Source organism: Calonectris borealis, chromosome 2, assembly GCF_964195595.1.
Source record: "Calonectris borealis chromosome 2, bCalBor7.hap1.2, whole genome shotgun sequence".
In the NCBI taxonomy this organism is placed as follows: domain Eukaryota; kingdom Metazoa; phylum Chordata; class Aves; order Procellariiformes; family Procellariidae; genus Calonectris; species Calonectris borealis.
The window spans coordinates 112,824,755-112,851,047 of record NC_134313.1 but is presented as its reverse complement, the minus strand read 5'-3'; the positions used below and the strand labels follow the sequence as shown (position 1 = coordinate 112,851,047).

The 26,293-nt window shown below is 39.9% G+C and overlaps 1 protein-coding gene across 1 annotated transcript in view; it reads left to right on the top strand.

The window, feature by feature from the left end:
- HECW1 (HECT, C2 and WW domain containing E3 ubiquitin protein ligase 1) overlaps positions 1 to 26,293 on the top strand; it is a 190,265-nt gene that overhangs the window by 112,786 nt on the left and 51,186 nt on the right. The window contains exons 9-16 of the mRNA XM_075142949.1: positions 1,495 to 1,596; positions 6,950 to 7,100; positions 12,221 to 12,351; positions 15,025 to 15,146; positions 18,001 to 18,186; positions 18,811 to 18,945; positions 25,329 to 25,434; positions 25,639 to 25,735. Coding sequence (XP_074999050.1) covers positions 1,495 to 1,596; positions 6,950 to 7,100; positions 12,221 to 12,351; positions 15,025 to 15,146; positions 18,001 to 18,186; positions 18,811 to 18,945; positions 25,329 to 25,434; positions 25,639 to 25,735 — 1,030 coding nt within the window. The remainder of the gene's footprint in view (positions 1 to 1,494; positions 1,597 to 6,949; positions 7,101 to 12,220; positions 12,352 to 15,024; positions 15,147 to 18,000; positions 18,187 to 18,810; positions 18,946 to 25,328; positions 25,435 to 25,638; positions 25,736 to 26,293) is intronic.

Here is a 26,293-nt window from a genome sequence, read left to right as displayed (position 1 = left end):
CCTAGAAGAGGGAGTATTTTTGTCTAAGTGATTTTTCTCACTTCTGGATGGTGTGAGATTTTTTTACAGTTTCATACAAAATTGGCTTCTGCCTTCTAGCTGTTGGTTGTTTAAAGAAAAAACATATTTGTTGGTAAATGTTTTTTTATATTTGATACCTATATGTTTGGGTTTTTTACAAAATGTTCATTCTTAGGCTATTAAAATTCTGACATTAAAGACAACTAAATCAGCCACCACACAGTGAGTTTAGCTTAGCTGAATGGTCTGGTTTTTAATTTTAAAGTATCTTTGTGTAATTTTATGGTGATGTTGGAAATGCTGAATATTTTTTTTCCCTAAGCTGCATCTTTCTGATGCATGTAAATGTTATATTTATGCAATTCAGATTGTATCTGTATTACCAGGCCCACCTGGAGCTGGAGGTTATAGTGAAAAACTGTTATCACGCAATATGAAAATGTGTCCGTTAGTAGGATAAATAGTCCTGCTTTCTAAGGTTTTAAGGATAGACCAAGAAGGAATCGTATTTCTGGAACCTGTGAAGTTTTAACGTACAGGTTCCTTGTTCTCACAGTTAAGTCTAAGATTAGGAATGCTTTTTCATCCCTACTATAACTTCTTGGTTTCTTAAAGGATTCTATAAACATTGACTAGATCTTAAGTTACTTGTTCCTTTCAACAGAACATGAGTTTGGACTTTTGCTTAGGTTTCATTTATTTCATATTTGGATATATAGACATATATACAATGTTAGTGTTTAAAAACTTCCTCCGCACTGTTTACTGTGTCTCTCTCTTCTTCTTCTTCTTTCCCTCTTCTTTATCTCAGGTCTTCCTTCTTTATCTCGGATCCTGACTGTGTCTCACTATCTTTTGTCCTCCTCTTCTACCACCTGTCTCCTACCTGTTTCTGCTCATTCTCCCTCCTTCCACCCAAGATGGACTCTTTGAATTTTGAAAAATACCTATAGAAGGGGATGATCTTCTGCTTTGTGGGGACTGCAAAATCCTGACATTCTGATCCACTTATACACAGCCATTGATCTTTTGGAAAAGCAGAGAAAGATCCAAGGCAGCTTTTAGCCTCTTATTCCACTGATGGGATGAATTAAAAGTTGGAACCAGGATTTTGCATGTTCCTGCCAATTTCTGCAGAAGCTTGAGTTTGGTTGTACATGCACAGTATTTCTCAGAGATCAAGCCTGATTCTTCTCTCGCTTACACTTGTGTGTCTATGAGTCCAGAATCTGGCCCATAATAGTTTAGCATTGACTCAAACCTGAGATCAGAGCCTTGACTGCATTATTTTAATAATTCTTTGGCATATGAGTTGTTTTTAAAATAGTGCCTGAAAATAGGAATAACCAGAGCTGCTAGTACACCAGGCTAACCTATTTAAAAAATAATCACTTGTTTTACAGTAGCACATTTTTTGAACCACATTGTGAAAACAGTGTATGACTGTCAATGTCTTGAATATCTTGTCCGTAGGTGATTGTCCTTTACTCCATAATTCTCAGCCAGTCAGCCAGCTTCCTTCTCTGAGGCCTGACCATCATCACTACCCAACTATCGATGAGCCTCTTCCACCAAGTAAGCTTTAGTTTTTTAATTTATTGCATTTTTCAGCTTTTCCTGTTAACTCAAACAGTGTAGAGGTCAGTATGTCTTTCTAAATAACCCCATCTGTTCTGTATATACATTCTCAGAACCCAAGCAATATGCCCTTTTGTTTCCCTTATTTGATCTTGACTTCAAGTGTTGTCATGTTATTTTGGACAAGCTCCATAACCTCCCTCTGCCTTGGTCCGTCTTCTTCCTTAGCTACTGTGAAAGGAAAATAATAATATTTCCCTGTTTCCCATCAGTGTGTTTAAACTAGAATGAGTGGGTATCTGTCAGGTGTTCCAGAGCTTTACTGTAAAGCTTTCTGGGTGGTGTATCAGCAAAGTACTCTGATTTTTCTAGAACATTTGTCTTCAGGTTTTCCATAACCAACTTCAAAGATGGTTTGGGATGGCAGTCCGTGTGGTTTGTCAGCTCTGCTTGGAGGTCCAGCAGGAACCTTTTCACAGTTAGGATGCTCCTGGGACAGACAGGTCCAAATCTCAGCAAAACCAGCAGAAGCTGCGAAAAGGCAGCTCACGTAGAGTGGTCTTGTTGTACCGTCTTTGGATTTGATAATTGGTGAATTTTATGTTCATTATGGACTGTAATGATGTCTGCAGTTGCACTGGATAAAAATGAGAGGGTCTTAAGTAGCGTGATTGATTAGCATGCTGATAATACGGGATTTTTTTACCACCGAATCAACTGCTGGAGATGTTTTCACTTGTCTCTGTAGCCTTTCCCCTGTGTATTCCTGGAGGATTACCCCGCTCTTTGCATTGGCTTTAAGTGCCCAGCAGAGCGCACTCTATGCCCTGCAACGTGCTGCTGATCACCTTTCAACTTCAGCACATGATTTAACCACCTGCAACGTGTAGTGCCTCAGAAAAACAACCAGGCGTATGAACAAAGCACTCTCTTTTTTCAAAGCCCAAGTAGGGAACACACTTATTTGGCCTATGGTGCCCTTGTCAAATAATTCATCATTTACCAACCATGCTGTCAGTATTCCCTAAGCTGAAAATAGCCCCGATGCTGGCGTCAGCTGCACAGTAGCATGAATGATTCAAATGCCTTTAGCCCAATGAAGTCTTATTAGAGTCCCACTGTGGCTTGCCAGTGAATGATGAAATGGGAACGGTTACCTCTGTAACAGGCAAATATTTCTCTTCCTCCCACTCTTACCTCAACACTTTGTGAATAGAGCACATTCCCCATTAGATGACTTAATGATAGGACACTGACACCAGCTCAGGTAAACAAAACATACTATGAATCTGTTCCATATTCTTCCGTCACCAATTTAATACATTTTTCCTCTTTCTCATAATTATCCTCAAAAGGCAAGTATTTCTACCACTGGTTTTCACAAGTGCTTTCACAACAGAGTTTAAGGACATGAGATGCAATGTGTGACGATACAGTACAGAAGTGATAACCCTTTGTAGGATTTTATTTTAGCATTTTCATATAACATCATTTTTACAATGAAGGCTGACACTGTGGACTTGATCTTAATAGGAACAGACTGTACTAAGTTAATTTTGGGGGGGAAAAAAGTTGAATTGGATAACATCACCTAGGAAGCCTGTTTCCAAAAACTCTCCATGAAATTTTAAGATAATTGCAAAATGAAAACTATAGCCTTAATCTAGAAATGTTTCTTCTTCTAGCTTTCAGTATCACTATCTCAGTGCCTTTAATGCCTCTTAATCCTAGATAAATAGTTCTGCAATCACGTGAAAGGAAGAAACTTTATATTTTAAACCTGAGTTATATGATCAAACCTGGCTTACTTCTCCCATGCAGCATTAGCTTCTCTCCATAAGTAGAGTTGAAGATAATTTGCCAATGCTGCAAGTTCAGCATTGACTGGTTTTACTTCGGTCATGGAGAATCTTCTGGACATCTTCTTTCTCTTTTGAATAGTTTTCTGAATAACTTTGTTTCATCATATCCCCACAACAGTTGGTCTCAAAGAGGAAATTTAATTTCAGGCAGTTTTATTTAGGAAAGTAAGGTAGAACAGATTCATTATTTATGTAGGAATGTCATAATGACCCGTCTGAATGTTAAGGCTTATACAAGATTGACAGAAGATTTGCAGAGTTTGTACGGCCTCATGACGGCGTTAATAGTCACCCCTTATTATGCGAGTGTTTGCTAGTACTGCTGGAAACCCCACAGAACTGAAGCCAAGAAAAATATATGTGCCCAGTTCAGAGCTGCTCTTTGCTGAAGGTGTGGCTGGGCTCGGAAAGAAAAAGACAGCATATTTACTTTGCCCCGCCAGGATTATGGTCCTGCCAGAAAAAGTTGCGTCTTCTGGTATAAATCAAAGCAGTTTCAGAGGCTGCTGTGAAATATGACTCGCCTGATGGAGGGGGATCGCTCTAGAACAGAACCAGTACTGTCCCGTCCCCAGCCTGTGCTCCAGCATGCTCTTACTGTGAAGGTTAGATGGAGGTTATTCTCTGTTGTAGTCACACTCTTATTTTGCCTGAAAAACTAACAGAAGACCCTTAGGAGATTTGGCTGCTTTCTAGATTACCTGTGCCCCTGAAGTAGCATGAAGGGACTTGAGCATAGCTCATAAGCAGAGTTCTGTCTGTCGGTTCACCTGTCAGCCTGTTCGTCTCTCTGTGCAGGTATCCGTCCATCTGTCCATAAATCTGGTATCATATGCAGCTTCAGTGACTTGTGTGACTTACACGTTGTCTTGTGGGAAGGTAGAAAGTGCACCTGCCAGCTGTGTACAACAAAAGTATCAGCACCTGCCACCCTCTGACAGCCTTCCTGGGTGACGAAAAGAAGAGTTATTCAGCTGATTAGAAATGCTGTTGCAAGGAACAGTACTGCTACAGGTTTCTCAAAAGCCATGGGACACACAGTTCCTAATATTTTAGCATGCCAATGCAAGTATCAGCGTATGGTTTCAGGTATATAAACCCATAAAGCAATGAATACAGGTGTAGTTCATATCTGTACATACTGCTGCTGGATGTCTGATACATCCAAGAGAGAGAGCCTTCCTGAAGTTGTAATCCAGTCTGCATGATCCTGACCTGGTGTTTTCACTGTGACCTCCAAGCTCTGGACAAGTTTTGTTGGTCCTAGATTTCTAAGTATTACGCTTAGGAGCTTAGGAACTCTGAGCTGCATTTAATTAGAGAGACACTGCAACGTAGCCTCTAGAGCCGGTAGTGCACAGGGGTTATGAGATTATGAGAAACCCTTATTTGACTGCGTAACTGGGTAGTATTATTCTTACTAAGTGTCCATCAGCAGGCTTCAGACCAATATGACCAGTTGGTGTCTTCTGTAGGCTGTCTAGAGCATGGATCTACAGCATTGCCTACAAGCTTCTAATTATCCATTGACCTTTATTATTCTCAACACGTTACATGTATACTAGAATAGTGTGGGGTGAGGGCCAGGATTTGTCCTTTGCCAGACAACAGCAAGGAAAACGAAGATCTTCATGATGTTAAGGTACATCATGTCACCTTTGATCTGGCCAAGATTATTTCCTTGAGGATATTGCAGATAATGCATAGCTCCAGAAGGACCATTCCCCACCCACGGTGGTACACCTGCCACCAGTAACAGCACGCTCAGCAAGGCTCTGGCCTTCGGCCTGCCGTATGTGTCAGTCTGATTTCCTTCAATGTGCATCTGTTGTACTTGATATGCTGTTTTTCACTGTCTTATGTTTTAGACATTGTTTTCACAAAGCTGTGATCTTGTTCTTGAAACAGCTACAATATCCTTGGGAAACTTTACCTGGTCGGAGGAAGAGAGAGTTCTCTCCTTAAAAATATATAGTGGTGTTCACAGTGAGACACTGTGTGTGTACCTGTAGTGTGACTATAGGTTTTGTGTTAATAAGGACTGAGGTACTTACAGTCAGCTTTGAAAGAGATAATGCATGTGCATATGGCTCTTGTTGTTTTGGAGTCTTATAGAAGATTCCTCCAAGGACTCCCAGTGCCCATCTTTTAAGTTTTGTGGGATTAACATGTCAGGGGCAGCCAGCCGTAGACTTAAGACAGCCTACACTTGTCTGGGACCAGCCCAGGTATGGGAAACTGAGTTTAGCCAGGGCTAGCATTCAGGGGATGGGAACTGGTCATGAAGGATAGGTTTCCAGACACAGCAGGAAGAGGTACAATTTCAGTCCTACTCTTAAAGAGTAGGAGATAAAATACATAAAGTATGAAACCCATCTGATCCTGAATTTGATCATAGAAAACCATAGAAGAAGGAGTGGACTCATCAGGGAGGAGGGTATCATAGTAAGAGTATGGGAATAAGAGGAAGTGTTTGCCCCCCAAGTTAATCACCGTATGTGGATTTGTGTGTGAATGTGAGTGGTTTGTATATAAACACGTTTAGAAAGTATGTGCATATATTTACATAGATATGTCATCAGCTGATGGATCATGTAGAACTATGAAGCTAGCAAGTCTAATTTATATCGACCACTCCATACATTCCAACCAATTTGATATGTGGCTTTGCTAGCTAACTCACTTCTGTGTTTCTCCTGTTCCAAACACTTTTTTTATCAACATTACCATTTTCCACAAGCCATCATATACCAAATAACTTTTAGTTTTCAATCATGGGACAACTTAAACATTAGTAGGAAACAGTAGTGATGGAAGGCTCGATATTATGCTGCAAACTTTCCATCTACTTAGCATTCATCAGAGCAATAGATTTATGATACTCATCTGTTTACAGAGATTTCTAAGGATTTGTCCAACCAGGCTGTGATCGGTTTTCAGGGGAGCTTTTAATTGCTGTATGGTATCCTTCAAAGCCACTTTATAAAAAAGAGAGAAATGAAACATGTTTGTTCTGAAACATAACAAAAAAGAAAACATGGGATATTATTTCAGATGTAATCCTTTTCTACTAAGGGTCGGTTCTATGTGGCTATTCTGACCTGCAATGAATCCAGCCAATTAATATTACTAATAGTAAAATTATCCAGCCCTTTAAAAAATGTAGCCAGTATGTCACTTGTTTTTCATAAGCTATGGTAGTGAGTTCCATAGGCTACTTATGTGCTCTGTGTGAAATGTTTATGTCTATGCATATACTGCATATACATATATATAGACAAGCACATAGTATATATACACATTTTGAATGTATACTTTGAATATATCCACATAATATATATTGCACGAATGTAGGATATATATAGTATCTCTTGTGTGTACATACCCTGTCTGTGTATATGTGTGTGTGTATATCTATTTCCTGCATTTAGGTTTTCTGGAAGGCATCACACTGACAGCATCACCCCTTCCTTTTTTTCCAACCCTAGATTGGGAAGCTCGGATAGACAGCCACGGGAGGGTATTCTACGTTGATCATGTCAACCGAACCACTACGTGGCAGCGCCCCACAGCCGCAGCAACACCAGATGGGATCCACAGGTCTGGCTCCATCCAGCAAATGGAGCAGCTGAACCGGAGGTGAGCACTTGCACCTATATTCCCTTGAGGTCTGCACTCCCTTTTTTCCACACTGCTCCAGTGGCTTCCTTCCTTCCCCAGTGCATCGCATTGGCTCCCTAAGGATTTCTCTTTCCTCCTTGTCCAAGTCCAATGTACACGTTCCTGTCCCTGCTGCTGATGTCTTTCAGCCTGCTGGTGTGCCTGCTGTGGGTGTTGGGTACCCAAACTGGCCCACATGAGACGTGCTGTTGAGTGAAAGATGTTGCAAAACGTTTCAAACAGCAAGAAGAGGCTTTTGGAAAACTTCTTTGAAATGACTGCCAGAAGAGAAGGGAGTGTTCTTCCAAAAGATGGAGTCACTTTTGCTGTTTAACTGTAAGAGTGGTATCGATGGGTCAGCATCTAGTGCTACGCTGCAGAGGTTTCTGAGCTGACTGTTATTGAAATAGTGATGCCATATCAGTGTGGCATTTCTGCTCAAGCTAATTAGGCCTGCTGAAAGGTCTGTCTCCTTTTCCAGGACAGAGCACTGCTCTAATAGGACTGTACACGTTTCTAGACGTAGACAGATCTGTTTAGTTTTGCATTGGGCCCTGTAAATCTGTCAGCTCATTCTGAGCTGGCTGAGATATCTCCTAACATGGTGCACATTTTCCCTTTGTTTGACTAGTCCGCACATATATTTGTGTATCATTTCCTTCTCATGCTTGCTTTTCGGACTGAATTTAAGAGAAAAAATATACAGTTGGTCAAAAATCCTCCCCTTTTACTTCAGAAAAGTGTTTTTTTTAATTCCCTGCTTACTGTAATGGTATGGTTTCTAGAAAAAGACAAGCAAAACTGAAATTATATTCTAATCATAGCATGCAAAATGCCACAAAAGTTTTTTGGGTTTTTTCTGTGCTAAGAGAAAGATCTGCAGCTGAGAGAAGGATGCAGAGTTTCAAAGTACTCTTTTCAGAGTGCAGGATAGTTTGGAAGTTACTGTGTGTAAAGAGAACTGAGCCCTGAATGACAACTAGAAAGTTAATGTCACTTATGAAGAGAAAACTAGCCTTCTTAAAGTGGTTGTTTTGCAACGTAAGTTGACACCATCAACACACTCGTGAAGAATTTCTCCTTTTTTTCACCAAAATTCATTGTTGGATGGCACTTCACAACATGTGTTATATCTTGCAGAGGTGAAAAAACCTGCTCAGTATTTTTAGGTTTCATTATAGCTTTCCTCAGAATGTGTGGGGCTACCATGTTAATATTAAAAAAAAACCCTAAAGAAAGTGAATATTTAATATAGATTCTTTCAAGGGATTTACATGACTTCTCTGCCATTTAGCGTTTGTCTTTAAGAGGGATTTGGGCCATGTCAAAGCTCAGACTATTTGGCTGCCACTTAAGCAAGTTATCTATTGTGGACATACATCAGTTTTGTTTTGGTTTGGTTTTTTTGAGGTTGAACTCATGGAGGTGCAGCACAAGCAGGAAAGGAGTAAGTGCTTGTGAAAGTCTGCGTAGGAATTTACCATTCTGTTAGTTAATTCAGGTTAATCATTAAACCAGCTATCTCAGTAGAAACTGAAGGGTAGGCATTGTCTTTGTGACCTCCTTGCTTCAAAATTTATTATTCCATGTTTTCATGTAGGCTGCCTGGCTTTCTTGGTTATGACTTGATTATCACTGGTTTGGGTTGGGAATTGACAGTCAATAGGACTGACATTCTTTGAATCTCTCTATTTTTAGTATTCACATATCCAATTACAAAGTGAGAAGTATAGAGGGTTTTCAGCAGTGGCATATCTCTCCTTACCTGAGTCCCACTGGAGACTAAGCACTTTGCAACTTATTAAACATGAACTGTCATGGCTTCTTGGGACAGAGGAAAAAAGCTGATGATTCTCTACTCTCTGCCAAAGATCTCTGTTGATTTGAGAAGTTGAATGTTTGGGAACATTTCCTAAGATTCCAGTAAAAGAGATTCATACTGAATCTCTGAGCGTTTGTCCAGTGGCAAGTCATTTCTGTATTTTCAACCTGGCTGTTACAATTTTTAAAATTATTGTTGTCCTAAAGCTAATTTCAAATATTTCATGTCTCCAGATTTCAGGTTAGTGAGGAAAACCACTTTTCATTAAATGGTTATTATCAGCACTGTGGAGGATCGGGCTTTGTTTTAAGCACTCGTTTTAGAAATACTGTTTTGTTGTATTTCAAACTTCATTATTTGAAATGTTCTTCAGCAAACACACCTGAGAATCATTTTAGGTGAGGCATCAGCAAATATAGACCTTGCTGATAGAATTAGCAGCAGCCTGAACTTTTGCTCTAACCTCAAACAAAATTTGGACTCAAAATCACTTAGCAGTTTGAAAAAACTTGGCGACTTTTCTTTTTAAACCAATCTACTCACTTTTCAGCTTCCTGGTTTCATTTGTGAAAGGGAATGGAAAGACCAAAATATTACAAGGAAGCTTGGTATTTCCAGCCCAGCCAAAACCACAAAGCTTTGGAAATTCAGCTTGAAAAAAACCCCTTAGTTGTGATTGAGCCTAGTCCTGCTTTCCTTCTGTGCTCCAAGCTTCCCATTAGCTGTACTAGCCACTTGAGGATACAGGGAATGCAAAACTGGAATCCAGGTGCTGGGCAAACTCCACAGACACATCCATACTTCTTATTTTAAAGCTCATTTTCTACAACACTACCTGACCTGCTTTGTTAGCAAAGCCAATAACAGCCCTTGTTTTTCAAGCTCTGTTGGAAAGGTGCTTTGCAGCATATGTATATCTAGACTTGTCTTTGCACCAGTTTAAAAGATAGTAAGTAACATAAGAAATTATAACCGTAATAGTTAAGACAGCCACAGTGTGGTATTTCTAAACCTCCGTTTCTTTTACAAATCACTTTGAAAGAAGACTGAAATTTCCAGAGGCATTCCCATAACTTTTGCACTTTCAATGTTTTCTCCAATTACTTTGGCATTTTCTGGTATTTATATAAGATGATTTTATAGTATTGAAACCCAAAAGAAAAGCGTAGCCTTTTGTTGGCATACAGCTAGTGTTACTCTTTAAGGTTTGCCAACAGGGATTTTCTACCATCTAATTAAATTGAAGCTACAAGGTTTTTTTATATGTGTGCTTATATCCCTTGATTATATGAACAACTTCTCTTTTTTTCCCCTTTCTGTTGCATGTGGGTGTTGTAAAACTCTTTCTGTACTGGAATGGAAAGTTCATTCAATTGCCTGCAGTCAAGTGAATAAAAATGTAAAATGTGGGTCTAAAATAGAAGGTTTCAAACTGCAGTAAATTCGTGCTGTTGCGAAACCTGCTATCAGAGTTTCCTTTTAACGATGGATGTTTACTTAAACATAGAATCCCCAATTTTTTAAAAAACTTCTGGAGATGCTATTTATTGAGCTGTCAAAATATACACTTAATGTAGCTTGAAATGACTTTGAGTACTGGGGGACACACATAGTACTGTGAACGTTTAGCATAAATCTATTAAAACTTCAATTATTTTTCTTAATTATCTCCAGCCCTTCTGCCCAAGATTGAGTTGCAGTGAGCTACTGAAGGTGATGTCTGTTGAGAGATGTAAAAGCCAAATCCTAACTGCGTGTCTTTAATGATCCTATGTCACTTTGAAGAACTAACTCCTGACTAAATTCTAATTTGGAATAAAGTGTGCATTAACAAATAAAGAGAGAGAAAGTAAGTAAAATTTGTAAGTCAGAACTTGAGCTGAGGAAAGAAAAAAGAGTGTAAGTCAGGAAAATGAGAGACAAACAATGCTGGATCAGATTAAATGCAGGCAGTAAAGCCATCCTGTTTTATATACATATGGAAATGCAATCCAGAAATAAGGATTAAAAATATTGGGGTGGAGTAAAAGTGAATTAAAATAATTAAGAGAGCCTGTTTTCTTTCTTTTTCTTTCTCTTTCTGCTTCCTTCTTTCTCTTTCTCCTTATGCTTTCTTTTTCTTTTCTTTCTCTCTCTGTATATAAAATATATTTTCTTATTCAATATATGACATGTTCATAGCTTGCCAGAAGAATCAAAGACATCTTGATCTCTCATCTTATTCATCTATGTGAGTGAACAACTTAACTAGAATTTGGTTTGTGTAGTGCGAATTCAAAACACTCCAGGTTATTCCCACAGCCAGGTATATACTTTGTTCCTGACATGGTAAAGTATTTAGGATTGGGCTCAGCCCTAAGACCGAGATCAGTCCCATCGACATCAACTAATGCGGCAATTAGTTCCATGATTAGTACAGAAATGACATTATAGGTTTTTTTAAGGCATTTTCAGGTTTTTATTCAGAATTTTCTTCTGTCATCCTCCTCACTGTTGTTTGCTTATCTCTATATTGTTTCCTTTTCCTTGTTCTACAAGTAGTCACCACCCAAGCTAAATGCCCAATCCCACTGATTTCCAAAAATGGATGTAACGCTTGTGTCCTCACACTGTTCACTCAGCTCATGTGTTACATCCTGTTCTATTTTTCTGTCATATCAATTAGATTGTAGCCCTTTGAGGTCACACTACCTACTAGTTTACATTCCATACTGCCTAACAAAATGGAAGTGTTCTGAACTGCTGGCCATGCAGTATCGTAATAAACATTTTGTGAACACTCTTGATAGCCTTTACCTTTTTAGAGTTGAGCATGTGCATCCAATATTGTAATAAGAAAGACTGAAGGCTACTTAGTGCATCACAGGATTGATCCTTACTTTGTTGGTTATGCTACCATAAAACTAAGTGAGAGGGGGAACCATGATCCACCAGTAGTTTTAGGTTCCAGATGTCCAGATATTTTAAAGGGAAGCCTAGTAGCAACCTGTAGCCTAAATACCTGTCTAAATTTGACCTTTGAGTCTTCCTTGCTTTGCACCCTCTGTAGCTATTTGTTAGTCAGTGCAAAATGCCATATTTGCAGAGTAGTGGTTGGCCCAAGTGTGAGTAGCTGCATCAGTTGAAGGAGAAGAGTCGGGTGTGCTCTTACTCTGTCATATGCTGAAGATAGGAGTATTGGAATAATTCAAAACCAGTACTGATTGTTAAGGTAGAAAGCACCAGAAAGCTCTTCTGTTAACTAAAGCATGTTGTTCCTTTCTCTGAATGTATGTAGATACCAAAATATCCAGCGAACTATTGCAACAGAGCGGACTGAAGACGATGCTGTCGTAAACAACAGGGTGGAGAGAGTTCCTACTGGAGGAGGAAGTGACTCTGAGCCAGAGCCTTCCCAGCCAAGCTCAGGTATGGGGAAAAAAGCTACTGAGTGGCACTGAACGTGCCACTCACTGATGGCATTCAGTTCTGGGGAAATCTACATTTTCATGGGGGACTGGAACTTCATTATACCAGGGTGCAAAAACTAATTAAAAGAAAAGAGGTTTAGACTTGAAGTTACAGGTACAAAGCTAGATAAAAAGGGCCTCAGTTCTTTTTTAACAACTACTAAGACAGACAAAGCATTTTTACTTTGGTAAAAGGCTATTTGAAATTTAAAATGGAAAAGGCATCTGGTTTTTATTCAGCTCAGTAGTTGCAAAAATGACGCTGTCTTATTTTTGCTGCAGTGTGTTTTTGATCTTGGGGCATTGCAGTTTATTCTCTCTGGGCATGGCTTCTGTGCTGCCACATTTGCCTGTGTGGTCACACCTGCAGTGGCCCTGGCATCAAGTATGAAATACTTCTGTTTTTAAAGCTGCAGATAGCTATGAGCTGATCTAAGTGTGGGCTGCGCTGAAGGAGGCACAGCTGTCTTTTTGCTCATTACTAACTCATGTGACAGCACCCCACACCAGAGCAGAGAACTCATCTGTCTGAAAAATAACCTTGTTTCTTGTACTTAATGTTGTTTACAGCCAGATTGGTTCTTTCATCTGGCTCATTAGATGACAAGAATGAGTGTGAATACAAAGAGGAGGAGAATGTGTACCCAGGGCAGGATGGGATGGGCAGGGAGCTGTTCTGCTCTTTTTGGTGGTAGTCATAGTCATATTTTCTTAAAACATTTCTGAAACCATAGCCTAAGTGTTTTTTTCAGGTAAGAAACACCAGTAATCAGGCTTGTGCCCACTGCGCAAAAAATAGCTATCTGCTTTGTTTGAGAACTTGCACCACCAAAATGAACAGCCAGTTCTCTTTCTTTGGATCATTCTCACCTCCACCTAACGTTATGTTCTGTGCTGTCTACTGGAAGTAAATCTGACTTCTTGCCATCCTTTTGCCATGCCTCTGTAAATAGCATTGGCAAAGGGGAAGAACCCTGCTGCCAACAGAATGCCTGCTTGAATTTTCTTGATGTTCCATGTTGAATAGGAAAAATTACACAGAGAAACAGTGAACTTAATTTTTTTTTTTTTAAGTTTAGAAAAATACTCAATTTTGCCTGTCTCTTTTCCTGATCCATTAGGTGTGTTTAGCTTGAAAATCAATTTTGACCAAGAATGTTTAATGTTTGATATTCAAAGCTTCTTTGCAATCCTTTGTATTGCAATTTATGGGATCCTTTTACCTACACTGGATGTTATAGGGAGAACCCAGTCCTCTCTGTTAGCAGCTGAAATGGAAATGAGGTACACATTGTATTATTAGTATTTAAATTATAAGTAATGTAGTCATTACTTGTAATATGTATAATCATTTACTATCATAGCCTACGTAATAAAATAGTAATTTAATAGGAATTGCTACCAGTAAGTATTTAGGTCAGTTTATTATGTAACATTTACTTTTTTGTTTTAACCCCGAAGAGCTAGTGAGTATAATATATGTCGTCTTAAGTGATTAGGAAATGGTTTCTGCTATAGATAATTGCTTTGCTTTTAGGAGAAAAAGTCAATATTGTATAAAATGCCAAGAATTAAAAGATCAAAGGTGATGTAAACTGCACCAGAATAAGAGAAAGCTGCAGTATGATACATTTTCTATTTTGCCATTTAATTTAAATTAAAAATGTCAGAAGGAATACAATTTAGGCACATTAATCCAGATTCTAAGCCAGTATAAATCAATTTAGCTCCAGCAATGGATCCAGTCTACAGTTTTAAGTGGATAGAATAATATGATGTGTCTAGCAGGAAGAAAAAAAAAAGTGATAGTTGATAAGAAAAAAATGGGAATCTATATTTATTCTGATGATGTCTGCATCCAATTTCCTTGGACTGCAAATAGAAGTTGGCTTGTATTTGAAAACGCCAGAACAGCACACTCAAACCATAATTCCATGGTAGGAAGCACTTTTCTGGTGGCTGTAGAAGGTCAAGGAGTTCCCCACCTCTACAGAGTTTACATTCTTAAATGCTTGGTTCTGCTCCTGTGCTTCATGAGTTGATACAGATTGAAAATAAGCCCTTTGTGTCTGTTTTTGTTTTCTTTACCATGCAAGTCCCCAAAACCATGGACTTACCAAAAATAATGCAATTATAAGTAAAGGACGATACTTTGCAGCACCAACATGGATGTGAGTGGCTGAGCAGGGGGCTTCCTTAACCCAGTCTTGCTACCAAATGCTTTCTGCTGGTGAACCCCTCGGGCCGGATTGGGAAATCAGATCTCCCTAAAATCAGCAGTGGGGGGAACCAGTCAGGACCTGGGTGACAGTATTGAACCAAACCATCAGCTGGTAAAGACTGTTGCAGTCACATTGATATTTAGAGACAGCAGTAGATATGACACAGAGTTTTATAATATACAGTACAGAAAACCATCCAGCTCCTGCCCTGCTACTGTAAGCACTGCACCACTAACAGTAAGGAGAACATCTACCAGTTTGCTAGCAGGCTTGTCTTGGAAACGCAAAGAAGATAGGTGCATTGGGCAGGATGGTGACTTTTTTATACTGTCACTTTTGCATTAAAGGTTAAATAATAGACTGCGCTTGCCACTACATTAATAAGATTTTGCTGCCTTTTTTTTGTCCAGAGATTAGAAGGGAAGGTTCCCTTTCTCCTGTGAATTCTCAAAAAATCACCTTGTTGCTGCAGTCTCCAGCTGTGAAGTTCATCACCAATCCCGAGTTCTTCACTGTGCTGCATGCAAACTATGTGAGTAATTATGATTTGCGCTTTCACTCTACTGATTTCTGAATCTAAATGCTGCACTCCAGGCCTTCGAGGAGAATGCATAGTGAATTTGAATTGCATGACTCGTGGCTCAGTTGTCTTTCTGAGCAGCAGACCAGGTTGGGGACAGTACAGGCAGGCTGCTCCAAGGAGACTCTTGCTGGGATTTCGCCTTACATGAGGAACTCCCTGGTGCAGAGAAGCTCATTAATGTTACCCTTCCAGAATAAGCAGGAACCCTTGGTTTCGGCTTGGTTGATTCTGTTGTCTGTTGCTGCAGGGAGTGACTTTGTTGCCTTTCAAGCCATGTTCCTGAGAAATCTTACTTAGATACCACCAAGTCTCAGGGAAATAGAGGGAAAAAATTATTAACTCATGCGGTTTGCACTCCCAAGAAGCAGGGAGGCATAATGTAGTGAAAGAAATACTTACTTGAGTCAGTGTAGCTATTTTGGAAAAAAACAAGAATGAAAATGAATATTCAAAATTCAGATAACTTTTTTTTTTCCATTAGTGCAATAAATCTGCATGTTTTCTTGCAAACCTGGTGTAGAGTGGAAAAAAGTTAATGATATGTCAACCAGGAGGAAGCAGATAGGGAAACCTCACAAGGAGATGCAGTCCTGGTTTTCCGTATCTTGAATGTAGTTCAGCTAGGCATCTGCACATGACTTCTGAATATCTGGAAAGTCATCCATTTCTGGGTAGGGATGACGTTCCTTTTTGAAAGGAAAAGAAATTAAAACACTTCAGGAGCTGCCTCAGCACAGGTCTTTAGCTAACTAGAGACATCAAGTTTTGGCTGTGGCGCTTTGCGGGTTGAAGCCAGCTGTCCATCTCCAAGCATCTGCCAGAGATTATTGCCCATGAAATTCTGCAGAGGAAGAGATATATTAACTCATCTGACATTACCTGAAGTAGGTTATGGAGTGCACATAACTTCTTCCATTGTCAGGGTGATATATGACAATTTATAGCTTGGAGCAATATCGTTTTCATTCGGCATAGTTGTTTGCAAAATGAGCAACCGATTGCATAGTGGTGTAAGGAACAGCTCACAAGAAACTGAATCCCAGTTTTATTTCTCACTGAAATAAAAAAAGCCAAGAGAGGCCTTCAGTTTGAGTTTATAAAGTTGTTTCTGATATGAGAGGCAGAATAATCTATTGAAACATCTGTCAAATGGTCATACAGATTCCACTTGTACGGAAATAATGGCCCACATAACTTTTGGCTTAACACGGTTGTAATATTGTAACCACAAGCCCCTATTAAAATTTCAAGCTATTAATTATGCCAATGAAGTTGCGATTGGAAAATATTATCCAGGAGTTAGAATTAAAAGGGAAAGGTTCTCATTTTTCAGATATTTTATTTCCATGCAGGGATAAAACTACATTACATTTTTTGTTTCCCTAGTGCATCTGAGAGATACTCAGACAATCATTGATCACACATTAGATCAGAATGCAACATCTGTCATGGAGTAGGCTGGGATCTTAGCAATTTGTGACCATGAAGCTTTTCTGGGTTATAACCAGGTCATATCTTCAGGGCAGAGATCATATCTCTGTGATTTCATAACATTTACCAACCCTTGCCATAATTAGGGACCCTGTGCTGCAGGGAGTATTCTTTTCTCAGAGCTACCACCACGATAAATCCTTACATAAAAAAGATAATACTTTTAAGTGTTTTATTGCATTATAGTGGTTAAAATGCATTAAAAGTACACAGAAATTGAGAATTCAAAGCTGTTGGGTCAGATTCTCCGGACAGATTACAGGTGCGCACACTAGGGCTCACTTCACTAGAGACGCAAGTCCTCCAGTGATCCTTTATTACTCTAGTGAGTAATTAAATCCTTTGGGCTGACCAGCAGAACTAATGCACTCATTTTCTCTCTAGTGAAATGCTCAGAAGGGTTGCAGACTTTTTTGTAAAGTTTCCTACCCTGTCCTGAGAAGCTTTTTCCCTGAAGTAAAAGATCCCAAGAGTAGCCTGTGGATGAGAAAAAGTGTTGTCACCACAAGTGTATTTTGTGGTGCTCTATCATTGAATATCCTGTGGCAACAAATACAGTTCACTTTGGCCGATTCTGCAAACAGGTCAGCACTAACTCACTCAGAACTGCATCACGGCATATTCCTCTAAGAGGTGTATTTAATGCCCATTGTGAGATACAACTAGCTGCCTGAGGGGTGGCGTTCATCTGACTCATGAAAGTGTCTCCATCTGACATCTTTGTAGTCATTGCAGAAACACATATTCAGTTCCAGGAAACAATTCATATCTTCCAAAAATAGGCAATTGAAAGTGTCTGTTGCTGTCCTCTGGCTATAAAGTGACCCTAAATAAGGTAGCAAGCTTAAATGTAGACATCTGCACTACAGGCCTCTTAAGTTCGTGAATCCTATCACATCCATCTTAATTTGAATTATAGCATAAATACATGTTCACAGCTGTCTTTGCATCTCTCTGACATCATCCAGTCACACAAGTAGTGTTTCTGTTGACCAACGAAAGCAATGAAATAGGCACAACTACATGCATCTTGAGTGTGTGGTATTTTAGCTTTTTGAAGTGCATTAGAAAGGCAGTTTATGCACAAGCTAATTGTGCATAATGTGTGGGATGTTTCACTTTCCAGATTGTATTTCTTAATTCTAGGTGTTCATGTAAAGTAGTCATTCAAATCAAAACAACGAGATGGAAATGATTCTTGACTCTAACAGGATTTATTTCAGTCCTTTGGGCATATGTCCCATGAAATAACCCAGATACCTTCTTTTGACATCAGAACTGGTTTTCCTCATTTCTGTTTTCCATCTCATAGAGTGCCTATCGAGTCTTCACTAACAGTACCTGCTTGAAGCATATGATTCTGAAGATCCGTAGAGATGCTCGTAATTTTGAGCGCTATCAGCACAACAGAGACCTGGTAAATTTTATCAACATGTTTGCTGATACCCGTCTGGAGCTTCCTCGTGGCTGGGAGATAAAAACTGACCAGCAGGGCAAGGTAAGAGTGCCAACAAAACTAATCAGTTGTTTAACGCAGCACATCAGGCTACACGATTACTAAAGGTTCCTTCCTTCTTGACTCAAAATTGGTGAAGGTTTGGTTTAAACAACACAAGCAGCAAGCAGAGTTATTTTAGAAGCAGAAAAGAGCTTCAAGAACAAATGTTTTGAAGCATAGTGGTGACCCTCTAGCTTTCTGTGGAATATCACACCATAGCCAAGGCAACATTGGACTAACAAAAAAGTTTAAGCCAGAGTTTGGATCTGTCATGACTGCAAAATTTGGCTTAGTGTCTCTGTCTCCAGTGAAGCTTTGCTGGGTGACTTCTCGAACCACCAAATACGCTAAAGCAGTGTTCCCCAGTAATTTTATTCTCTTCTATCTTTTTTACTTCATGGCCATTACACATGATTTTGACCTACATAGTTTCAGGTATTTTCTAAGAGCTATTCTAGCTTCAACTAAGAAAGTCCTGTCGTTTGCAGATATCTTCCATGGACTGTACCTAAACAGGGTATTTCTGACACATAATTGCCAGTGGTTTTCACTTTATGATCCCACAATACCATCACAGTGTCGGCAGTCTTCTTACAAAAAAAACATTGTTCCTTTTTGTTTTAGTCTTTCTTCGTTGACCACAATAGCCGTGCTACCACTTTCATAGATCCCAGGATCCCACTGCAGAATGGTCGTCTGCCTAATCACCTGACTCACAGGCAACATCTTCAGCGACTTCGTAGCTACAGTGCTGGAGAGGTAACTGTGCTAGTATCAATAGTTACTTTTGACAGCAATCTTCTGTAGAATTAAAACTGCTTCTTATCTTTGCAATGCATTTAAACAGACTGTGTTGTGGATTTATATCTTCCAAAGGAAATAAGGGTTTTTTCTTCTTTCTGAAGGGTTTGTCTCAGAGCTTGCTGGTAATAAAGGTTTATATTTTGACAGTTTTCAGAATAAAGTAATAAACAAGTAAAACTAACCAAAGTGAAATGATGGCAAAATAGATTTTCAAAGAAGAATCCATATTTGACATCCTAGTCTTGCTTTAGTAAAGTCAAGTCATTCATTATTTTTATAACCTGATACTTCAGCAGCCTCACGTGTTTCTTCATTCCCCACTGTGACACTCCACTGAAAAGATATACTCCCTAGCAGTAGTGTAGTGATGTGTGTTGAGGTTTGCTTCCCTAGCTTTCAATCACGTTAAACATCTTTCCTAAGTTTCATGGGGATGATTTTTATCGCTGAGGGCCATGGGTAGGATTGATAGAAGCATGAATCCTGGGTTTGTATTGTGGATTTAAGGAGGAAAAAGTACCAGCAATCACATTCTTCATATAGCAAATCCATACAGTTGAAGATTTGTAAAGATTGAAGGTGAAGATTTGTAAAGATTGAAGGAGTAGAGGTGAATTATGGCCAAAGGATCTTCCTCTTCCAGAAAAACATCCGGAAAAATGCTTGTGAAATTAACATTAAAATGTATTGCAGCAGGACCAGTCTGAACACCTCCCACTGCCAAATGGGGTTGGGATCAGGAGCTGACTAGGGTGTGAGGTCAGTACTTCAGGACCAAAGGCAGACCGGGCATGAGTAGCTTGGGTAGGTTTTCCCCATCTTGGGTGAATACGGCAATGTATTTTCTGAAGACAGAAGTGTATCTATGCATCTGTTTCAATCATATTTTCCCACCAACTTAGCAACATCCCTCTGCCAGCAGCCTGCAGTTTAGTGTTGCTATTGTGACTGAATTATTGACGTGAATCTGAAAGTCACCTGCATGATGATTCACATTTGGGCCCATGCATGCCTGGGGCTTGCTTACAAATTCACCAGCTCAGGGACAGAAACACCACTGACCTAGCCCAAAAATACATTTCGTTTTGCAAGTGCTGGCAAGGCTGTCAAAGAACAATTTGCGATAAACACAAAATATCAAGTACAGGGAAGGGAGTGAAAAGCACTGAATACTTTTGAGTAATGATTCTCTGGGGAAATTGTAAACTGTTCATTAAGGCCACTGATTTGGCATGATCAGCTAATGAAATGGGGCGTTCTGTCTTGGGAGCCATCAGTGCTGGCACCTTCATCTCACAGTCTTGGTGGCCCGGGTCCCACAGTGCTTCTTGGACCCTTGTCGCAGTCAGTAGCTTCCCCTCTGGAAGTATCTGCTGTTCCACTGGAAGGACTCCCATTGATTTCCAAGGATTTTGGATCGCTGCCTAAAAGCCCACCATTTACAAGAAAAGATTCAGCCCATTTATTAAGAGCCGCATGTTCCATGCCATTTCTTCCAAGTATATTTCGATGTGGTTTTGTCCTATAAATCATGTCTGTAGGGACACACTTGAGGCTTTGTCCTGGCCGTGTGTCAGCTGTCTGCGGTCTGGTTGGTTTCTTTGCTGAGCAGGTGGTGTGGCCTCTGGAATCTGTCACCAGGACAGTATGAAGGACCAAGAAAGACAACCACCAGTTTTGAACATTACGTACAGATGTCAAACAAGCCTGAAGGAGAGCAGAACAGTGCAGCTTCAATCATGATTGCTTGTGGGTGCCAGAGAGGGTATAGAAAAGAGCCAGGGTAATGAGAGGAAAAACTACCCCCTGCCTTGGCGCACACACCTGACATCCTGCCCAAGTGCCAAAACGAGTTGCCGGAGGGTCATGTGGACTTCCCAGGGACTTTGTGACACTGAGTGATCAGTTGAGGAAAGAGCAGACAAAAATCAGAGACAGATGAGCCCAAAGTGGGGAAAAAAGTAGTACCCCATCTTCACACACTCAGCGATGGCTCTTAGCTGAGTCACCATAAAGAAATGATTATGGTTCTAAGAAATTGTGATCTCAGTACTCAACAGCAGACAAAAAAGCAAATGTAATGTCTGGAATTGTTAGAGAATTAATGGAATTTTGGTAGTTTTGGTAGTAAAAGCCAAACCAATTCAATCAAAATAAGGCAGGGTTGAAATTCAGTGAGAATAGTTAACCAGAGGAACTAATGATTACGTGGGCATTGGGTCTCCATTTCTTCTTACTTTCAGGCCAAAACGTAGTGCAAAAGCCAGTTTTGTCTTAGTCACCAACAAGTTTCCGAGCTCCCTGGCCAGGGCAGTGCAATGAATAGCCTATGGTGTTGAAGTAAAAACGGTGATCTCCTGCCCTCCCTTCCATAAGATCCATGAATCTTCTAACTCCTTTTGGCTCATCAAAATGTGGCCTTGATTCCTGCCTAATAATCTGTGGTGTTGAACAGAATACCTTGCAATACTAACAAAGAATTGATTTTTAGTATTTCAAATATACTTTTAAAACTCCCTCATGAAATTAGAACATAAAAATACGCTTTCTCAAGTATGGCAGTTTTCTTTGCTTTATGACATTTAAAATTCATTCTCAGTAGAGAATAGAAATAGCAATTGCACAGTTTCTATAGAAGGCTGGCTGTTGCTTCCAAGAACTTTTATTCAAGGCTTACCCCAACTATTAACAGGCCAAACGGAGATTAAAACTGCCCTTTTTCCCTTAATTTCTATATGGTGGGCTGTGTTTTTAAAAAAAATTACCTGTGCATATAATAGTACTCCATTTCCCTCTTCCAAGAAAGAAAGCATCCATTTCATAAATTAATCTGTAATACTTATGCTTTTCTTCATGTTGAAGCATTCTCCTAAATGAAGGACCTCTGTAAAAACTTTTGACGTCCACCTGAGTAGATTCTTGGTATTAAATGGTATTATATGTAAATTTGACAAAAATGCTACAGATTCTTTAGTATGCACTTCTTTAAGGATATCAATCTTTTACAGGAAAAAGGTGGTTGATGCTACTCTGGGTTACCTGATTTTTGAAAGAAAAGTTCAGGTGGCTGTACTGGCCATCAGTAACTAAAAGAACATAGGTCACTAAGTGCTTCATTTACTTCTGCCACTGCTATAAACAGAACAGGTTAGAAGCACTTTCCATTCCCTCTAAGGGGCTTTCCGTCTGCAGTGGAAATCAACATGTATGATTATAGGGTAGACATTTTACAGACAAAGAAGAAAGAAGCAGGCATCCATAATGGAGAGGCAAGAGTTTCTGGTTAGCAAGAAAAGCAGAGGAGGTACTGGAATATAGCAGTATATAAATCTCCTTACTGACCCAAACCGCAACAAGCGAGTAGCAGGATTCAAACAGGCAGGAGCCTCTCAAATCCAGCAGTGATATAAAACCCAGGAAAAGGGTATTATATCATTGAAAGGCTCCTTGATAGTTTGGACTCTGTACTCTGGTTGCAACATCCCAGTATCAATTGCAAAGCAGTTAAACCCTGCCATAGATCTGTCAGATTACCCTGCACTAGATGAACCAGGTCACTAAATCATTAGAGGGGTCACTCTTGTTTTTTTAATTAGAGAATAATGTGCTAATCTAAATTAAATTATTCAATTAGAAAGTTAAAGTAGATAAGGCGATTGTGATTAGACACTGAATTGGAGCAATCAATTGTACTATATTAGCTAAAAGATTGGAAAGAGGAGGGTTAGCAAAATGGAAGTTAATTATACGGCTGGGAATTTTGCTGTTGTGTTGCCAGAGAAAAATTGTGTAGAGGTGTAAACATGTAAAGACCGTGGTCCAAACACAGCATTAGTGATGCCTAATGATGGTGATGAAGATAGGTACAGCACCACAGTGTGTGCAATTTATTATGTTAAGGTGTGTACAGAACTGGATTCTTACAATCTAGATGGCTTTAGCTGTTAAACCAGAATTGGGAAGAAGGGAAGGAGGGAGTGAAGGTTTCTCTTCACAGGCTCTAGACACATTTCCTTTCAGAATTCTTGCTTCAGGAGAAATATGTTCAGGCACACAACTCAGCAGCACTGGAAAGCTAGCCAAAAGAAAAAAAAAAAATCAGGTGACATAAGCAAGGGGAGAAGGCTGGGCAGAAGTACCATGCAGTTCCCAAGCGAAGAGCAAATACCAACTGGTGCTAATTTTTGTGGGAGTTAAACGGGTGTTTAATTTCTCTATTACTCCTCCCTTTCCCCCTTCCTGTCTTCTGGTCAGTAAATCTGTGTGTAGCAACAAGGGTGTAGGATTTGTCTTTGTCAAGGATGAGTCAGAGACCACCCTTAAAAACAGGCTCACTCACCATCCGCGCTCCCATGCAAGTCCGTTCTACAAGGAGCTGGGGAAGAGGCATCCTCACCTGATATCCAGAGCTCCCTGGAAGTGGAGAAGCTGAGCACAACACAATGCCTTAGCACCGTCCCACACACCCTCGCTGATGCAGCCGATCGCAGGCCAGTGTGTCATCTTGACTGTGCTGCCCACAGACAGCCCAAGATACGGCTGTTCCCAGAAAGGCTTCATGCCCACTGTACCAATGAATTATAGGGCACCTCTTGCACCTAAGCTTCCTCCTTCTTCCATAGCATAGAGCGAATGCCATAAAGGCCACATGGTGGATGCCTGGGTCACAGGGCGAAAGCTGCCTGAGCCTGAGCTAAACTTGCAGTGTCAGTTGGCCCAGGGGTGTGGGAGAAGGAGACAAAGGCAGAAGATTTAGCACAGCACAGAGGGACTTAGTGAATTGTGTATTATCTGCTTGAAAGTTCTTCCTGTCTTTAAAGGTGAGAAGGGTTGGACCAAGGTTAGCACATCAGTCCATTAAATACTGTGGGCTTGACTGTTCTCCCTGACACTGGGATAAGTCTCTTGTAATCAGCAGATGCATACCAATATAAAATGGGTGCAAGTGAAATCATAACTGAATGATGGAGCAAAACGTTCACTGTGCACTTTCATAGCAGTTTTGTGTTTTCAGTTACAGTATGTTTAACTAGACTCATTAAGATTTTTCATTGGTTAACCTATATATTGACACGTATCAAGTGCATTGCCTGGTATCTTGTTACATATAAATGTTTTATGCTTTATGTACTCCAAAGGCAACTTGCCAGTCACATTTAGCTTCTCGGTTTTCATTTATATCCAGTTGGAAGACCTGGCATTTGGCCGTACCACTGAAAATGGGTTGGCACCATTTGCTTAGATGCAGAGCTAAGCATTTAAAATTTTGGAGTAGGGGCAAATTCTTCCTGAAGTAGTTGCCAAGTACTACAATTTGTGCAGTGAGAAAGGGGCAGTTACTAGCCCAGTAGAATGGCAATTGGAATTCCTAATGCATCTTGTCCTGATACAGGGTGTCCTCACACTGATTTTGTAGCAGTGGTCCTCTGTTGGCTTCACTGTGGCCATATTCTGGAGGAACACATGTGAGAGAGACGGATTCCCCTCAGCTTGCACAAGTCCCCAAAAAGTTACCCAGCAAGTAATGTCTTACTGAAGACAGATTGCCAGACCTCATTGTATGGCCTTTAATATCCTCATACCTAAGTGTTTTCCCACCTTTTAATGTATCTGCCTTCCTGACATGATTCCCTTCACTAGATACTGCGTTTAGGACAGTGGTATTCTTTAAGTGCCTCAGTTAAGTAGTAGTGATAAATTTCCATCTTACTACTCTTTTTATCAGCTATTTGCATTATGTTCTTTTTTCAATGTATACAATTCAACTTCTATTTCTGGTTATGCAAGTTAGGCAACCCCCTTTTGCGATGATGTAACCCTTTTCTGTCCTGTCATCTACATAGATATACCTTCCTCATGTTATTTCCAATATTAAATTTTGCTTCAGCAACGCTGAGTGAACATGTTGCAGCGTTGTGGGCTTTTTTCTTTTTTCAAATTAACGTTGCTGTAAAAAACTTGAAATAAATGCAGTTATGCTAGTACAAGAGACTATGATATTACAGGGATTTTATTTTCATTGAACCAGAGAACTCCATCACTGCAATACCTTTATTAATTTGCATTTACTTCTGGGTTCTGGTGCCTTCACTGCAGCATCGAAGAGGTGAGATAGCTGTGGATAATGGTGTCCCTCCATTTGGAAGCACAGAATTACCTGCCTTTTTTAAGTTGGCTGAAGTATAAAGCTATAATTTTCATGCAGGCTTTCTGTCCTTCAGTCAGTGTCATAGACTCTTCTAAAGGTCAGAGAAGTAAAGATGAGAAACCTTTTTACTGACTGATATGGTACTGATGGTCAGTTTTGATCATTCTTTCCCTTTCCTCTGATGTTGTAGGCCTCTGAAGTCTCTCGAAACAGAGGAGTTACTCTGTTGACCAGACCAGGCAATAGTCTCGTAACGGCTATTCGAAACCAGCACCATCACGAGACGTTACCTCTGGGTAAGCCAAGTTTCTCTTTTCTTTTCAAAGCAGTGCTCACAAAGATGCTTTTTAGCACTTCTCATCAACCGCATGCACTGCATCGATATTGCCCTGTGTCCCACTAGCAGTGTGCAGTCAGTGTGCCCCTGCACAGTCACGGTGACGTGACCAGGCCCCCTCAATGGTAAATAAAGCCTCTGTATTTTTTTTTTCCTTTCCCAGCTTACAATGACAAGATTGTCGCATTTCTACGCCAACCCAACATTTTTGAGATGCTGCAGGAGCGTCAGCCCAGCTTGGCCAGAAACCATGCACTCAGGTACCGCTTCTTTCCAGACTGCTGAAACAAAGTTCCAGGAAGAGCTTCTTGTAGTTGGGGAAAACAAATTCTAGTAACTGTAGTACAAAAGATTAACTTGGGCCCTATATGGAACTGTCACCATTAAAGAGTAGGTGTGGACCACCAGAATCTATGTAGTTACTATAGTTATTTTCCACAGACACCCAAGAAGTAAGAAGAGCCAAAATAACTATGGGCAAATAGTGACATATTTAATTTCCATTCTAAGTATTAGAGTTAGTTAATACTGAATAGCAGAAACTCTGTCTTCACCTACAATTATCACTTTGCTTTTCAGAAGATAGGGTTAAAGTTGTGTTTGGATGGAAGTCAGCAGCAAAACCTCAGAAACTTCGGCAGAACCAGTATTTTACCTCATGGTTGGATTTACACCCATGCCATGGACATAGTCACCCTAGATTTTATAAAGAAATAGGAACATTATGAAGTAGATTGTACTCCTGTCTTTAATCTTTCTCACTTATGACTTAATGGTAGTCCTTTCCAAAGTAATTAAATTGTATCTTTTTTTCTTAT